The sequence below is a fragment of the Somniosus microcephalus genome, chromosome 10 (assembly GCF_052327205.1).
Source record: "Somniosus microcephalus isolate GS21.2 chromosome 10, FLI_Smic_1.0, whole genome shotgun sequence".
Taxonomy (NCBI): Eukaryota; Metazoa; Chordata; class Chondrichthyes; order Squaliformes; family Somniosidae; genus Somniosus; species Somniosus microcephalus.
In genome coordinates this window covers 10,371,414-10,390,334 of record NC_140996.1, presented here as the reverse complement: position 1 = coordinate 10,390,334, position 18,921 = coordinate 10,371,414, and the positions used below count along the sequence as shown (strand labels likewise).

General features: G+C 46.4%; 1 protein-coding gene across 8 annotated transcripts in view; it reads right to left on the bottom strand.

Annotated features, from left to right (window-relative positions):
• The window catches only part of LOC147111436 (dedicator of cytokinesis protein 9-like), a 499,826-nt gene that overhangs the window by 30,987 nt on the left and 449,918 nt on the right, over positions 1-18,921 (bottom strand). For all 8 annotated transcript variants that reach the window (XM_085998427.1, XM_085998430.1, XM_085998428.1 and 5 more), the window contains exons 46-47: positions 2,672-2,794; positions 1,740-1,853 (exon numbers count right to left, since the gene is read on the bottom strand). In XM_085998427.1, the coding sequence (XP_085854553.1) occupies positions 1,740-1,853; positions 2,672-2,794 (237 nt within the window). The remainder of the gene's footprint in view (positions 1-1,739; positions 1,854-2,671; positions 2,795-18,921) is intronic.

The window sequence follows — 18,921 nt, the reverse complement described above, 5'->3', positions numbered from 1 at the left end:
CACATGTTGCTAAGCAACAGGGAAGCCTGGATTTGTTGCTGTGTACGGAGCTCTCGTACCTTTTAACTATACCTCTCTGTAATCCGGACTTTTTGATAAACCGGCACCACGCCGGTCCCGTCGGTGCCGGATAATAAAGAGTTTCCTGGTAATTACAATAGGGGTGCAGCAGGCATCGTTCCAGTAATAGAATATAACGGGTGATGCACAAGAGTTGGATGGAGTACGGATGACGCGCACTTTTAATAGACTGACAAAAACTACCCACATCAAATCAGAGCGCCTTTAATGCAGTGAGCTTTACTGCATTACTTGTGACACCATCTTTGAATTACCTCCACATCTCTCTCATTGTCTGTAAACTGGTATTGCTATAAAGGTTATAGGAACAAAAGAACAAAATGGTAATTACATTTGTCCCTAGCAGTTGCACTAGAGGTAATCATCTAAAAACGGAAGAACACGCCAAGCCTAACGGCAAAAAAATAAAAATCAAACTTCACAATGCGTCGGTGAGTTTTAAGGCTGTGTATTTTTTTTAATATAAAGTGGACTGGTGATTTATTACAGTGCAAAGTGGATTGCAGAATCAGCCAAATATTTCCACTTCTCGACATGCAGCACTATGTACAAAGCAAGGCAGTGTAGGGTATTTGTAAAACGGCATTCCTGCCGTTTAGCTTTACGGTTACATTTGCAAAGCAGATGACTTCAGAAGCAAACTAGCGAGGTCACACCAAGGCATAGGAAGCGTTCACAGCTTACACGGAAGGACCTACTGCAGAACTTACCGCTGCCTTTAAAAAGGGAAAAGAGTGGAAAGAATGTATTAATGCTACGAATAGCGAGGCATTTAATAAACTAAACATTTCAAGACAATCTTTTTGAAAAAAAAAATTTGTTTTTTGTTAGTCAACATTTAAAAAAAAGCATTTACCTATTTAAAATCAAGAAAAAAAAGTTTTCCCTCATGTTCTTCCGCCAATCACTTTGAATCTGTGTCCTCTGGTTCTCGACTCTTTTGCCAATGGGAACAGTTTCTCTCTATCTACTCAGTCCAGACCTCTCATGATTTTGAACAACTCTATCAAATCTTCTCTCAATCTTCTCTGCTCGAAGGAGAACACCCCCAGCTTCTCCAGTCTATCCACGTAACTGAACTCCCTTCATCCCTGGAACCATTCTTGTAAATCTTTTCTGCACCCTCTCTAAGGCCTTTACATCCTTCCTAAAGTGTGGTGCCCAGAACTGGACACAATACTCCAGTTGCGGCCGAACCAGTGATTTATAAAGGTTCATCATGCGGCATAGGAGGCCATTTGACCCATCGTGCCTGTGCTGGCTCTTTGAAAGAGCTCTCCAATTAGTCCCACTCCCCCCTGTAGCCCTGCAAATTTCTCCCCTTCTAGTATTTATCCAATCCCCTTTTGAAAGATACTATTTGAATCTGCTTCCACCGCCCTTTCAGGCAGCGCATTCCAGATCATAACATAATAATTCTCATCTCCCCTCTGGCTCTTTTGCCAATCACCTTAAATCCGTGTCCTCTGGTTACCGACCCTCCTGCCACTGGAAACAGTTTCTCCTTATTTACTCTATCAAACCTTTTAAAAGTTTTATCAAAGAACTATCAAAACTATAAAAGCTTTCAGGAGAACAGATCAGTCCACACTTTACTGTCTTAAGTTGCACATGATAGAAACTGGTTGATAGACATTAAATAGAAAGCAGATATTTACCTGGCCAAAAAAGGCTACTCGAAAGTAGGTGCCGAGAAGTCGCTTGCCTGTGTGGATAACCTCAGCAATCTTTTTGTAAGCTTGATGAAGAGTTTCATAGAGATGGGCAAGTTTCTGCAAGATACATGATAGAGAGTCATACTACATTTCCTCTCCCAACAAATTCATTCAGCAAACTTTCAATAGATTAAACAAACAGCTACTTTTACTCGCCTTCTTTGTTTTGAAGAGTATTATTGATTTACAGAGAATTTCATAGCACGGAAACAGGCCATTCGGCCCAACTGGTCCGTGCCAGTGTTTATGCTCCACACCAGCCTCCTCCCACCCCTCTTCATCTCATCCTATCACCTGGTGTTGTGTGACTTCCTACATTTGTCCACCCCAGTCCAACTCCGGCATCTCCACCCTATCACCATATCCCTCTATTCCTTTCTCCCTCGTGTGTTTATCCAGCTTCCCCTTAAATGCATCTCTGCTATTCGCCTCAACCACTCCCTGTGGTAGCGAGTTCCACATTCTCACCACTCTCTGGGTAAAGAAGTTTCTCCTGAATTCCCTATTGGGTTTATTAGTGACTATCTTATATTTATGGCCCCTAGTTCTGGTCTCCTCCACAAGTGGAAACACCTTCTCTACGTCTACCCTATCGAACCCTCTATCAGGTCACCCCTCAGCCTTCTCTTCTCTAGAGTAAAGAGCCCCCAGCCTGCTCAATCTTTCCTGATAGTTATAACCTCTCTGTTCTGGCATCATCCATTGTAAATCGTTTTTTTTACACCTTCTCCAGGTTTAAAACAACATTGAGGTAAATCTGGCATTAATATGCTAATTATTGGTAGATTGCATTTAGCCTGACTTGCTCAACCTGTAAAATCTATTTATTTTGTTCTATGTCCCTGTAATTTGTGAGAGGGCAAAGCTTCACTTACCTCAAATTCACGCCTTTTCTCATAAACCGGAATAATTAGCTTGTAGACGTTAGAAATAAGCTCATAACGTTCTGCTTTCCACAGTCCATCAGCGCACTGTTCCAACAACTCCATCAGCACGTCCTGTTCAAACACCAGCATTAGCGAAGCGCAGTCTTTAAACCCAACAACTACCGCTCATAGAATCTCACAGCACAACAACAGCTTGCATTTATATAGCGCCTTTAACATAGTAACGAGAGGTAGAGAGGCGGAGAGGTTTAGGGAGAGAATTCCAGAGCTTAGGGCCCAGGCAGCTGAAGGCACGGCCACCAATGGTTGAGCGATTATAATCAGGGATGCTCAAGAGGGCAGAATTAGAGGAGCGCAGATATCTCGGGGGGGTTTGGGGCTGGAGGAGATTACAGAGGTAGGGAGGGGCGAGGCCATGGAGGGATTGGAAAATAAGGATGAGAATTTTAAAATCGAGGCGTTGCTTAACAGGGAGACTGCACAGGAGGCCATTGGTCCCATCGTGCCTGTGCCGGCTCTTTGAAAGAGCTGTCCAATTAGTTCCATTCCCCTGTTCTTTCCCCACAGCCCTGCACATTTTCCATGTTAAGTATTTATCCAATTCCCTTTTGAAAGTTACTATTGAATCTGCTTCCATCGCTCTTTCAGGCAGCGCGTTCCAGATCACAACAACTCGCTGCGTAAAAAACGTGGTTCTTTTGCCAATTATTTTAAATCTGTGTACCTCTGGTTACCGACCCTCCTGCCAGTGGAAACAGCTTCTCCTTATTCAGTGTCAAAATCCTTTACTACATAAGGTTAAAGTCTAACATTTCAGTCTGGGAAAGGTGAGACATTTCTGTCGGCCCACACCTTGAACATGTGCATCTTTCTGTTCATCGCACACTAAACAGACTGAATGCGAGACAGATTAGTCAAATTCCAGATTCTGCTGTTCTTGCATAAAGCGCGATCCCTCCACAGTGTTTTTGGTGTCGGGAGCGTGCAATCCAGCAAACCCCCAGGAAAACCGCTTCCAAGTCGCGGCAAAAAGTTTAAAACAAGACAATGCAGAAACACAAAAAGCAAAATACTGCGGAGGCTGGAAATCTGAAAAAAACCGGAAAATGCTGGACACACTCAGCAGGTCAGGCAGCCTCTGTGGAGAGAGAAATGGGGTTAACGTTGCAGGTTTGTGACTGATGACGATGGCAAGGTCACCGACCTGAAATGTGAATTACGTTTCTCTTTCTCCACTGATGCTGCCTGACCTGCTGAGTGTTTCACAGGAACAGGAGGAGGCCATTCAGTCCCTCGAGCCTGTTCCACCATTCGATGAGATCATGGCTGATCTGCGATCTAACTCCATCTACCCGCCTTTGGCCCATATCCCTTAATAGCTTTGGTTAACAGAAATCTATCAATCTCAGATATAAAATTAACAATTGATCTCCACCATTTTCTGTTTTTATTACAATATAGAAACAAATCTATTACAGGAGACTTTGGTTTATCCGGAGGTTGTATGTCCGGAAACCTCGATCTACCGGCAGAAATCAGGGGCCGTTCTGTTAGGTTGTTTTTCTTCTCGTGGCTTTTTTTTCCCAACAGTCAGGCTTTGGAAAGTCTCTCTGAGGCTGTTGCTAAGCTACAGAGACGCTTCCAAGGTACGGGCCGACTGTTTGAAGCTGTTGCTAAGCAACAGTGTTTGTTGTCAGATACGGAGATGAAAATCTCCGTATGCTTCAACATTAACTTTGTATGTCCAGCAGTTTTGATAGATCGGCAACAGCTCGGTCCCGTCGGTGCCGGATATAACAAAGTTTCCTGTAATTAGTTTATATCAGCTACAGAAGCAGTTGCACACTTTGCACCATGTATGCTTGTACAAAACTAGTTCATGTTCTGTTTTACTCAGATCATTTTAAAACTGCGCCAATTGCAATACGCACACGAGTAAATAAGACATTAACCCTCAATGCGCGAATTCTTGTACAGGTAGACTACCCTTTATCCGAACTTCCGAAAACCGAAACCCTCTAAAAACCGAAGGTTTTTTCGGTCAGCGTATGTCGTGCGCACGACATGACCAGAGTGGCGCACGACCCCCCGCGGACCCCCCCCCCCGACGACTTACGCTGAGCAGAGGGTCAGCGTAAGTCGTGCGCACGACCCCCCGCCGAACCACCTGACTCTCTTCCAAAGGCTCGAAAGCAATGAGAGCTCTGAGCCCGCGGCGGTGCCGGCCCCTGTTCCGACCGAGCACGACGACCTGTTGGTGGAAATGCGGAACTTCATTGCATTCCAGGCTAGCAGCGACGGACAAGCCACGACTGCGGACCCCCCCGCGGACCCCCGCCGACCCCGACCCCTGCCGACCCCCCCGCGGACCCCGACCCCCGCCGACCCCGACCCCCCCCCCCGACCCACCTTCCGAAATCCGAAATTTTCCGAAAACCGAAACACGGCTGGTCCCGAGGTTTTCGGATAAAGGATAGTCTACCTGTATTGCCAAGATACAATTGGGCTGCCAATGCTTTAAAAACACATCAAACACTGATTTATGGAAAGACGTGCATGGTTATAGCAGCTCATCACATCTCCCGGGCATGTCCCAAAGCGTTTCACAGTACAGGCAGCCATCTTGTACACAGCACGATCCCACCATAGCAATGAGGTCAATGACCAGTTAAATGTGTGGCTGGGTCACCTCAACCATTGACACCAGTGAGTGGGAGCTCAGCCTGATCAGTCAGTGCAGCACTCTCTCATTACTGTCGCTCACGTCCAGGAATGCAGTTTGCATCTTCTGACTTCAGAGGCAAGAGTACAAGTTACTAATGGTAGAGAAACCTAAAAAAGGGTATCAGGACTGCCAAAAGGAAACAGACACTGCGGATAGAGGATCATTTCCACAACAACTCGGACCCCCGGCGCATGTGGCAAGGCATCCAGTCCATCACTGACTACAAGGGCAAAAACACCAGCCCCCCGGTTAGCGATGCCTCCCTTCCGGAGGAGCTTAACAACTTCTACGCTCGCTTCGACAGGGACAACAGGGAGCCGGCTACCAAAGCCTTGCCACCCCCGGAAGACCAGGTGCTCACTCTGTCGACCTCCGACGTAAGGGGTGTTCTACGCGGAGTGAACACACGAAAGGCTGCTGGACCGGATAGCATCCCTGGACGGGTACTCAAGGAATGTGCTGATCAGCTGGCTGATGTCTTCACCGCCATCTTCAATCTGTCATTGGCCCAGGCAGTAGTCCCTACATGCTTCAAGACCGCTACCATTATTCCTGTGCCAAAACAAATGGCTGTGACGTGCCTGAACGACTATCGACCTGTCGCACTCACACCCATCATAATGAAGTGTTTCGAGAGACTGGTCTTAGCTCACATCAAAGCCAGTGTTCCCGCCTCTCTTGACCAACACCAGTTTGCCTATCGTGCAAACAGATCAACAGAGGATGCAATCACAACTGCTCTACACTCGGCACTGAATCACTTAGATGGTAAAGAGACCTACATCAGAATGCTGTTCATAGACTACAGCTCAGCATTCAACACTATCGTCCCCAACAAGCTGGCCACCAAACTCCAAACTCTTGGCCTGAACACTTCCCTCTGCAGCTGGACCCTGGACTTCCTAACAAACAGACCCCAGTCTGTCAAATTAGGTAACCACACCTCACCCCCCCTGACCCTGAACACGGGGGCCCCACAAGGATGTGTGCTGAGCCCCCTCCTCTACTCCCTCTTCACCCACGACTGTGTGGCTGTTCATGGTTCCAACACCATCATCAAGTTTGCGGATGATACCACGGTAGTAGGCCAGATCACCAACAACGATGAGTCAGCCTACAGGGAGGAGGTCCAGCATCTCGTGAAGTGGTGCGCCGATAACAACCTGGCCCTTAACATCAAGAAAACCAAAGAAATCATTGTGGACTTCAGGAAGTCTAAAGGCGGAAGTCACACCCCCATCCACATCAATGGGGCTGTGGTGGAAAGGGTGGACAGCTTTAAGTTCCTCGGAGTCCACATCACGGAAGACCTCTCCTGGTCCCTCAATACCTCCTCTCTGGTGAAGAGGGCCCAGCAGCGCCTATATTTCCTAAGGAGGCTGAAGGGATGTAACCTGCCACCCCTGATCCTCTCTAACTTTTACCGCTGCACAATAGAGAGCATCCTGACGAACTGTATCACAGTATGATATGGCAGCTGCAGCTACTATGACCGGAAAGCCCTGCAGCGGGTAGTCAAAACTGCCCAACGCATTACCGGCACCCGGCTACCGACCATAGAGCACATATACCAGAAACGCTGTTTACGGAGGTCACGGTCCATCATCAAAGACCCTACCCACCCCAGCCACAGTCTGTTCGCCCTCCTGCCATCTGGCAGACGCTACAGATGCATTCGCACCCGTACGACCAGATTTAGGAACAGCTTCTTTCCCAGGGCTGTCATCCTACTGAACTCCACAAATAAACTCTAAAGCCTGCACATCTGCCAATGCACTTTATTATGGTTATGTTTATGTTAATGTATTACAAGCCAAATGTATGTTGAATGTTTAAATGTCTTAATCTAAATGTACACTCTCGGGAGCCGCAAGCCTACATTTCGTTGTACTGCACTTGTGCACTAACAATGACAATAAAGTTGATTTGATTTGAAGTATTTTGAACTTTGAAAAATTAGGAAAGAAAAGGTATAGGGGGAAAAATTGGGTCGCACCCTCTTTGGGGCGCTAACTTTGCCGGGGCGCTACTTTTAGTGCCTCCTCGCCCGAAATTGAAGGGTTGCGCCCAAGCAGGAGGCGGGGCGCTACTGGAAGCTGGGGTGCTCTAGTTCAATATCGAGGCGCTAGGTGCAGCAGTGCCCCGCGCACCAGCACGTTGCTCCGCGGTACTGCAGGCCTCCCGCCCTTTATTAAAGGGGAGGGACCTAGCGCAGCGAGAGCCAAGGCCCTGCTGGACCACCAGAGAGCAAGTGCCGGCAAAAGAGCCCGGCACTCAAGGGGAGTGCCAGGCTGACGGACCCTTGGGGCGCTAACAGGAGGTGCAAAACAACCGAATTTTGTCCCCATAGAATATATTCATTTTTATTTACTTGTTCTTTGGATGTGGGCGTCGCTGGCAAGACCAGCATTTATTGCCCATCGCTAATTGCCCTTCAGAAGGGGGCGGTGAGCCGCCTTCTTGAACCGCTGCAGTCCGTGTGGTGAAGGTGCTCCCACAGTGCTGTTAGGGAGGGAGTTCAAGGATTTTGACCCAGCGACGATGAAGGATCGACGATATATTTCCAAGTCAGGATGGTGTGTGACTTGGAGGGGAACTTGGAGGTGGTGGTGTTCCCATGCGCCTGCTGCCCTCGTCCTTCTAGGTGGAAGAGGTCGCAGGTTTGGGAGGTGCTGCCGAAGAAGCCTTGGCGAGTTGCTGCAGTGCATCTTGTAGATGGTACACACTGCAGCCACGGTACGCCGGTGGTGGAGGGAGTGAACGTTTAAGGTGGTGGATGGGGTGCCAATCAAGCGGGCTGCTTTGTCCTGGATGGTGTCGAGCTTCTTGAGTGTTGTTGCAGCTGTACTCATCCAGGCAAGTGGAAAGTATTCCATCAAACTCCTGACTTGTGCCTTGTAGATGGTGGAAAGGCTTTGGGGAGTCAGGAGGTGAGACACTCGCCGCAGAATACCCAGCCTCTGACCTGCTCTTGTTGCCACAGTATTTATGTGGCTGGTCCAGTTAAGTTTCTGGTCAATGGTGACCCCCAGGATATCGATGGTGGGGGATTCGGCGATGGTAATGCCGTTGAATGTCAAGGGGCAGTGGTTAGACTCTCGCTTGTTGGAGATAGTTATTGCCTGGCACTTGGGTGGCGCGAATGTTACCTGTCACTTATCAGCCCAAGCCTGAATGTTGTCCAGGTCTTGCTGCATGCGGGCATGGACTGCTTCATTATCTGAGGAGTTGCGAATGGCGCTGAACACTGTGCAGTCATCAGTGAACATCCCCACTTCTGACCTTATGATGGAGGGAAGGCCATTGATGAAGCAGCTGAAGATGGTTGGGCCTAGGACACTGCCCTAAGGAACTCTTGCAGCGATGTCCTAGGGCTGTGATGATTGACCTCCAACCACCACAACCATCTTTTGTGCTAGGTATGACTCCAGCCAGCGGAGAATTTTCCCCAATTCCCATTGACTTCAGTTTTACTAGGGCTCCTTGATGCCACACTCGGTCAAATGCTGCCTTGATGTCAAGGGCAGTCACTCTCACCTCACCTCTGGAATTCAGCTCTTTTGTCTGAACCAATGTTTGGATCAAGGCTGAAATGAGGTCTGGAGCCGAGTGGTCTTGGCGGAACCCAAACTGAGCATCAGTGAGCAGGTTATTGGAGAGTAAGTGCCACTTGATAGCACTGTCGACGACACCTTCCATCACTTTGCTGATGATTGAGAGTAGACTGATGGGGCGGTAATTGGCCAGATTGGATTTGCCCTGGTTTTTGTGAACAGGACATACCTGGGCAGTTTCCACATTGTCGGATAGATGCCAGTGTTGTAGCTGTACTGGAACAGCTTGGCTAGAGGCGCGGCTAGTTCTGGAGCACAAGTCTTCAGCAGGATAGCCGGGGTGTTGTCGTGGCCCATAGCCTTTGCTGCATCCAGTGCGCTCAGCCGTTTCTTGATATCACGTGGAGTGAATTGAATTGGCTGAAGACTGGCAGTATTTTGCTTTTGAAAAAATAATCAAAATGAGGAGTGTGGAAAAAGGAGAGAGAATGGGAAAGGGAAAGCCACCCGGCCTGGCTATACTTCCCACCAGCTGCCCTGCCCGAACTTCCCCCCGTGCTGGTGTGGCCCTCATCACCAAATCACACCCTGGTCTGTCCCCCTACTCCTCTGGTACCGTCGCCTCCTTTGAGCATCTCACTTTCTTCCACCCCTCACGCCTCTCTTTTGAATTCCTCATTCTCTCCGTCCTTCCCCCAAATTTCTCATCCGGATATTCTGAGCGACTCCTCATCCTGGGTGACTTCAATCTCCATCTCAGCTCTTTTTGACCTCTCTCTGCCCTCTTCTACCTAAATCTTGCCATCGATATACATAGAAACATAGAAGATAGGAGCAGGAGTAGGCCATTCGGCCCCTCGAGCCTGCTCCGCCATTCAATGAGATCATGGCTGATCCACTATCTCAATACCATATTCCCGCCTCTCTCCCCATACCCCTTGATGCCTTTTGTGTCTAGAAATCTATCTATCGCCCTCTTAAATATATTCAGTGACTTGGCCTCCACAGGCTTCTGTGGTAGAGAATTCCACAGGTTCACCACCCTCTGAGTGAAGAAATGTCTCCTCATCTCAGTCCTAAATGTCCTACCCCGTATCCTGAGACTGTGACCACTCGTTCTCGAGCCCCCCAGCCAGGGGAAACATCCTCCCTGCATCCAGTCTGTCTAGCCCTGTCAGAATTTTATACGTTTCAATGAGATCCCCTCTCATTCTTCTAAACTCTAGTGAATACAGGCCTAGTCGACCCAATCACTCCTCATACGACAGTCCTGCCATCCCAGGAGTCAGTCTGGTGAACCTTCGCTGCACTCCCTCTATGGCAAGTATATCTTCACTTTGGGAAATGAGTGCAATTTGCGCCCGGATTGCCGATTGTGCCCAGAGCGGAAACTCTGCCCTGTTACACAGAGATCGCAGTTCACAGTGGAAGATGTACACTAGATATAACAGCAATCGGGTACAGTAGCATAATGGTTATGTTACTGAACTGGTAATCCAGAGGCCTGAACTAATGATCCGGAGATGACCCAGGCAGCTGGGGAATTTAAATTCAATTAAATAAATCTGGAATTAAAAAAAAAAGCTAGTACTGAATCAGTAATGGTGACCATGAAACTACCGGATTGTCGTAAAAACCCATCTGGTTCACTAATGTCCTTTAGGGATGGAAATCTGCTGTCCTTACCCGGTCTGGCCTATATGCAACTCCAGACCCACAGCAATGTGGTTGACTCTTAACTGCCCTCTGCGGTTCACCACCACCTTCTCAAGGGCAATAAATGCTGGCCTTGCCAGCAACGCCCACCGCCCCGTGAACGAATAATAAAAAAAAAAAATTAACACCATGTACTTCACATCAACCTGGAATTGATACTGAGTGATAACTAGCCCCGTCTGCCCTCTCGGGTGGGTGTAAAAGATCCCACGACACTATTTCGAAGGGAGTTCTCCCCGGTGTCATGGGGCCAATATTTATCCCAACAAGCAACATCACTAAAACAGATGATCTGGTCATTATCACACTGCTGTTTGTGGGAGCTTGCTGTGCGCAAATTGGCTGAAGCGTTTCCCACATTGCAACAGTGACCGCACTTCAAAGAACAAAGTACTTCATTGGCTGTGAAGTGCTTTGGGACGTCCTGAGGTTATGAAAGGTGCTATATAAATGCAAGTCCTTTCCTTCTTTCTATGGCTTGGACAAGCTTTGAATTCCAGCCTTTTCTGTAACTGGGAGAATCCTGTGAATGGTCACTTTGGCCCCCCCAAATCCGACGGCACTTCTAACTGTTTACCAGCTGAAACTAAGATGAATAATTGTACCAAACTATTCAAATGGCACAGCACAAGTAGTCACATTCAGAACACCAAAACACTGTCTAATTGTGAGCATTCACAATAAGAACATCAGAAATAGGAGCAGGAGTTGGCCATTCGGCCCCTCGAGCCTGCTCCGCCATTCAATGAGATCATGGCTGATCTTTTGCCTCAACTCCATTCACCGACCCTATCGCCATATCCCTTGATGCCCTTACTGGTCAGAAATCTATCGGCTTCTGTTTTGAATATACCCAATGACTGAGCCGCCACAGCCCTCTGGGGTAGAGAATTCCAAAGATTCACCACCCTCTGTGTGAAGAAATTTCTTCTCATCTCAGTTCTGAATGGCCGACCCTTTATCCTGAGGCTGTGGCCCCTGGTTCTAGACTCCCCAGCTAAGGGAAACATTCTCCCAGCATCCACCCTATCAAGCCCTGTAATAATTGCTATTCTCAACTGCAGTAATGAATCGTGCATCCAATTCCACTGATGAGACAAATGGTCACTGGCAACGAATGAAGATAGCCACCTTTGACATGGCTGTTTGGCAAGTCAGGTGGCGTCTGTAAATACCCAGTGAACTGCATCACAACAAAATGATGAGTAATGAACTGAGAAAATACTATACAGATAGATAGCCGGTTGCAGCACAAATACCATCATTTTAAAGGAAATGCTGGAGTTTTATATTAAACAGAGAAAATGCTGGAAACACTCAGCAGGTCCGGCAGCATCTGTGGAGAGAGAAACAGAGTTAACGTTTCAGGTCGATGACCCTTCGTCAGAACTGGAAAAAGTTAGAGAAGTAAACTTCTATTAGTCCCACTCCCCGGCTCTAACTTTTTCCAACCTGATCATCGACCTGAAACGGTGACTCTGTTTCTCTCTCCACAGATGCTGCCTGACCTGCTGAATATTCCCAGCATTTGCTGTTTTTATTTCAGATTTCCAGCATTTTGCTTTTGTACTGGAGTTTTATGTCCAATTCTGGCTATCTTTAGGAAGGATGTCAAGGCCCTGCAGCGGAGATTTACTGGAATGGGACCAGGGATGAGGGACTACAGATACGTGGAGCGATTATAGAAGCTAAGATTGTTCTCCTTAGAGCAGAGAAGGTTAAGGGAAGATTTAAGAGAGGTGTTCAAAATTAAGAAGGGTTTTGATAGAGTAAATAAGGAGAAACTGTTTCCAGTGGCAGGAGGGTCGGTAGCCAGAGGACACAGATTTAAGATAATTGGCAAAAGAACCAGAGGGGAGATGAGGAGAATGTTTTTACACAGCGAGTTGTTGTGATCTGGAATGCGCTGCCTGAAAGGGCGGTGGAAGCAGATTCAATAGTAACTTTCAAAAGGGAATTGGATAAATACTTGAAAACAAAAAAAATTGCAGGGCTACGGGGAAAGAGCAGGGGGAGTGGGACTAATTGGAGAGCTCTTTCAAAGAGCCGGCACAGGCACGATGGGCCGAATGGCCTCCTCCTGTGCCGTATGATTCTAAGTCTCCATGCAAATTAATTTGATAATGTTGCACCATTAACGCACGGATAATGCAGTCGCACCAATTTGTTGGCAATGTGTAGTGTACGGCACTCCCAAAATAAAAACAAATCTGCAAAGTAAGCTTACAGTGCAATAAAGCCAAGATTTACTGCAATAAAATCTGAATATAAAATCAAACTGTGTTGTAAATATAAATACCACGTATGTAATAGTGGTATTACAACAGCAGGAAATGTAATAAATTAAAATAAGTATCATAAGCAACAAAAGTTCACAGCAGTAAATTCATCAACTGTTAAATAAAGATTGCAAAGTTTTATTTTCAGTATTACTGTAATCCAATGCTGAAAGACAAACATGCTGGAAGACAGCTGACACGAATATCCAGCAAGTTAGAGATGAGTCCAAGTACCAAATGTTTGCAAAGTTACTTCACCGGTTGTAATGCAACACAATGCTGAAAAATTGGTAGGAAGAATAGGGAGGTCACTTATCACTTGGAGGGTGCGAGTCTGGGTGGGGCGGAGGAACAAAGGGATCTCGGAGTACAGATACACAAATCACTAAAAGTTGTGACACAGGTTAACAAGGCCATAAAAAAAAAACAAGCACTCGGGTTTATTTCTAGAGGGATAGAATTGAAAAGTAGGGAAGTTATGCTAAACCTGTATCGAACCTTGGTTAGACCACACTTGGAGTACTGAGTGCAGTTCTGGTTGCCATATTATAAAAAGGATATAGAGGCACTGGAGAGGCTGAAGAGAAGATTTACCAGAAATGGGAGGGTATACATATCAGGAAAGGATGAACAGGCTGGGTCTCTTTTTTCTTGAAAAAAGGTTGAGGGGTGACCTAATAGAGGTCATAGAAACATAGAAGATAGGAGCAGGAGTAGGCCATTCGGCCCCTCGAGCCTGCTCCGCCATTCAATGCGATCATGGCTGATCATCCAAATTCAGTACCAGGTCCCTGCTTTCTCCTCATACCCCTTGATCCCTTTAGCTTTAAGAAATATATCCAACTCCTTCTTGAATATATTTAATGTATTGGCCTCTACTGCCTTCTGTGGTAGAGAATTCCACAGGTTCACCACTCTCTGGTTGAAGAAATTCCTCCTCATTTCTGTCTTAAATGGCCTACCCCTTATCCTTAGACTGTGACCCCTGGTTCTGGACTCCCCGGCCATCGGGAACATCCTTCCTGCATCGAGTCTGTCCAGTCCTGTCAGAATTTTATAAGTTCCAATGAGATCCCCTCTCATTCTTCTAAACTCCAGCGAGCACAAGCCCAATCGACCCAATCTCTCCTCATACGTCATTCCTGCCATCTCAGGTATCAGCCTGGTGAATCTTCGCTGAACTCCTTCCATGGCAAGAACATCCTTCCTCAGATAAGGCGACCAAAACTGCACACAATACTCAAGGTGTGGTCTCACCAAGGCCCTGTACAACTGCAGCAAGACTTCCTTGTTCCTGTACTCAAACCCTCTCGCTACGAAGGCCAACATGCCATTTGCCTTCTTAACCGCCTGCTGCACCTGCATGCTTACCTTCAGCGACTGGTGCACAAGGACACCCAGGTCTCGTTGCACTTCCCCTTCTCCCAATCTATTGCCATTCAGATAATAATCTGCCTTCCTGTTTTTGCCACCAAAATGGATAACCTCGCATTTATCCACGGTATATTGCATCTGCCATGCTTTTGCCCAATCACCCAACCTGTCCAAATCATCCTGGAGTTTCTTGGCATCCTCCTCACAGCACACACGCCCACCAAGCTTTGTGTCGTCTGCAAATTTGGAGATATTACATCTAGTTCCCTTGTCTAGATCATTAATATATATTGTGAATAGCTGGGGTCCAAGGACCAATCCCTGCGGTACCCCACTAGTCACTGCCTGCCACTCGGAAAAAGACCCGTTTATTCCAACTCTTTGCTTTCTGTCTGCCAACCAGTTCTCTATCCAAGTCAATACCTTGCCCCCAATCCCATGTGCCTTAACTTTACACGCTAATCTCTTATGCGGGACCTTATCAAAAGCCTTCTGAAAGTCCAAATACACCACATCCACTGGTTCTCCCTTATCTATTTTACCAGTTACATCCTCAAAAAATTCCAGTAGATTAGTCAAGCACGATTTACCTTTTGTAAATCCATGTTGACTTTGTCCGATCCTGTCACTGTTTTCCAAGTGCTCTGCTATTACATCTTTTATAATGGACTCTAGCATTTTCCCCACGACTGATGTCAGGCTTACCGGTCTGTAATTCCCCGTTTTCTCTCTACCACCTTTTTTGAATAGTGGGGTAACATTAGCTACCCTCCAATCCATGGGTACTGTTCCAGATTCCATCGAATGCTGGAAGATGATCAGCAAAGCATCAACTATTTCTAGGGCCACTTCCTTAAGTACCCTAGGATGTAGATTATCAGGCCCTGGGGATTTATTGGCCTTCAATCCCGTCAATTTCTCTAACACCATTTCCCTACAAATACTGATTTCTTTCAGTTCCTCCCTTTCATCAGACCCTATGTTCCCCGACATCTCTGGGAGGTTATTTGTGTCCTCCTTTGTGAAGACAGAACCAAAGTATGTATTTAATTGGTCTGCCATTTCTTTGTTCTCCATTATAAATTCCCCTGATTCTGACTGCAAGGGACCTACGCTTGACTTCACCAATCTTTTTCTCTTCACATATCTATAAGAGCTTTTACAGTCAGTTTTTATGTTCCCTGAAAGCTTACTCTCATATTCTATTTTCCCCCTCTTAATTAATCCCTTTGTCCTCCTTTGTTGAATCCTAAACTGCTCCCAATCCTCAGGTTTACTGCTTTTTCTGGCCAATTTATATGTCCTCTCCTTGGATCTTATGCTATCCCTAATTTCCCTCGTTAGCCACGGTTGAGTCACCTTTTTTGTTTTATTTTTATGCCAAACTGGGATGAACAAATTCTGTAGTTCATCCATGTGATCTTTGAATGTTTGCCATTGCCTATCCACCGTCAACCCTTTGAGTGACATTCCCCAATCAATCCTACCCAACTCGCGCCTCAGACCATCGTAGTTTCCTTTATTTAAATTTAGGACCCTAGTCTCTGAGTCGACTACTTCATTCTCCATCTTAATGAAGAATTCGATCATATTATGATCGCTCCGACCCAAGGGGCCTCATACAACAAGATTGCTAATTAATCCTATCTCGTTACATAATACCCAGTCTAAGATGGCCTGATCTCTGGTTGGTTCCTCGACATATTGGTCCAGGAAACCATCCCTTAAACACTCCAGGAATTCCTCCTCCACAGTATTGTTACTAATTTGGTTAGCCCAATCTATATGTAGATTAAAGTCACCCATGATGACTGCTGTGCCCTTATTGCACGCTTCTCTAATTTCCCTTTTAATGCCATCCCCAACCTCCGCATTACTGTTTGGAGGTCTATATACCACACCCACTAACATTTTCTGCCCCTTGGTATTTCTCAGTTCTACCCATACAGATTCCACATCATCAGAGCTAATATCCTTCCTTACAATTGTGTTAATCCCTTCTTTAACCAGCAATGCTACCCCACCTATGAATAGTAGATGCATTGCTGGTCATCTTCCAGAACTTGATAGACTCTGGAACAGTACCCATGGATTGGAGGGTAGCTAATGTTACCCCACTATTCAAAAAAGGTGGTCGAGAAAAAGCGGGGAATTATAGACCGGTAAGCCTGACATCGGTAGTGGGGAAAATGCTAGAGTCCATTATAAAAGATGTAATAGCAGAGCACTTGGAAAGCAGTGACAGGATCGGACAAAGTCAACATGGATTTACAAAAGGTAAATCATGCTTGACTAATCTACTGGAATTTTTTGAGGATGTAACTGGTAAAATAGATAAGGGAGAACCAGTGGATGTGGTGTATTTGGACTTTCAGAAGGCTTTCGATAAGGTCCCGCATAAGAGATTAGCGTGCAAAATTAAGGCACATGGGATTGGGGGCAAGGTATTGACTTAGATAGAGAACTGGTTGGCGGACAGAAAGCAAAGAGTTGGAATAAACGGGTCGTTTTCCGAGTGGCAGGCAGTGACTAGTGGGGTACTGCAAGGATTGGTCCTAGGACCCCAGCTGTTCACAATATATATTAATGATCTGGACAAGGGAATTGGATGTAATATCTCCAAATTTGCAGACGACACAAAGCTGGGTGGGAGGGTAAGCTGTGAGGAGGATGTCCTGAAACTCCAGTACGATTTGGACAGGTTGGGTGATTGGGCAGAAAAATGGCAAATGCACTATAATGTGGATAAATGTGAGATTATCCACTTTGGTGGCAAAAACAGGAAGGCAGATTATTATTTGAATGGTGATAGATTGGGAGAAGGGGAAGTGCAAAGAGACCTGGGTGTTCTTGTGCACCAGTCGCTGAAGGTAAGCATGCAGGTGCAGCAGGCGGTTAAGAAGGCAAATGGTATGTTGGCCTTCGTAGCAAGAGGGTTCGAGTACAGGAACAAGGATGTCTTGCTACAGTTCTACAGGGCCTTGATGAGACCGCACCTTGGGTACTGTGTGCAGTTTTGGTCGCCTTACCTGAGGATGGACGTTCTTGCCATGGAAGGAGTGCAGCGAAGATTCACCAGACTGATACCTGGGATGGCAGGAATGATGTATGAGGAGAGATTGTGTCATTTGGGCTTATACTCACTGGATTTTAGAAGAGTGAGTGGGGATCTCATCGAAACCTATAAAATTCTGTCAGTTCTGGACAGACTAGATGCAGGAAGGATGTTCCCGATGGCGGGGGAGTCCAGAACCAGGGGTCATAGTCTAAGGATAAGGGGTAAGCCATTTAGGACTGAAATGAGGAGGAATTTCTTCACCCAGAGAGTGGTGAACCTGTGGAATTCTCTGCCACAGAGGGCGGTGGAGGCCAGTTCATTAAATATATTCAAGAAAGAATTGGATATATTTCTTGAGGCTAAAGGGATCAAGGGATATGGGGAGAAGGCAGGGACAGGGTACTGAATTTGGATGATCAGCCATGATCTCATTGAATGGCGGAGCAGGCTCGAGGGGCCGAATGGCCTACTCCTGCTCCTATCTTCCATGTTTCTACCTCCCTTTCCTTTTTGCCTATCTTTCCTGAATATTGAATACCCCTGGATGTTGAGTTGCCAGCCTTGGCCACCCTGGAGCCATGTTTCCGTAATCCCAATCAAATCATATTTGTTTACCTCTATTTCCCTATAAGGTCTTTAAAATTATGAAAAGTTTTGATAAAGTGGATACAGAGAGAATGTTTCCACTTGTGGGGAAGAGCATAACTAGAGGCCATCAATATAAGACAGTCACCAAGAAATCCAATAGGGAATTCAGAAGAAACTTCTTTACCCAGAGAGTGGGGAGAATGTGGAACTCGCTCCCACAGGGAGTGGTTGAGGCGAATAGTATCGATGCATTTAAGGGGAGGCTAGACAAGCCTATGAGGGAGAAGGGAATAGAGGGTTACGCTGATAGAGTTAGATGAGGAAAGACGGGAGGAGGCTCGAGTGGAGCATAAACACCGGCATGGACTGGTTGGGCCACATGGCCTGTTTCTGTGCCGTATATCCTATGTAATCTAAGGACCGGATGACCTACATCCTAGGGTTTTTAAAGAGGTGGCCATTGGGATAGTGGACGCATTGGTTGTCATCTTCCAAAATTCTATAGATTCTGGAACGGTTCCTGCAGATTGGAGGATAGCAAATGTAACCCTGCTATTTAAGAAAGGAGGGAGAGAGAAAATGGGGAACTACAGACCTGTTAGTCTCACATCAGTAGTTGGGAAAATGCTGGAATCTATTATAAAGGATGCAATAACTGGGCACTTAGAAACTAATAGTAAGATTGGGCAGAGTCAAAGGGAAATCCTGTTTAACAAACCTATTGGAGTTCTTTGAGGATGTAACTAGTGGAGTAGACAAAGGGAAACCGGTAGATGTGGTGCATCTGGATTTTCAGAAGGCCTTTGATAAGGTCCCACACAAGAGGTTGGTGAACAAAGTTAGGGCACATGGAATTGGGGGTAATATACTAGCATGGATTGAGAATTGGTAAACAGACATAAAACAAAGAGTAGGGATAAACGGGTCTTTTTCAGGATGGCAGG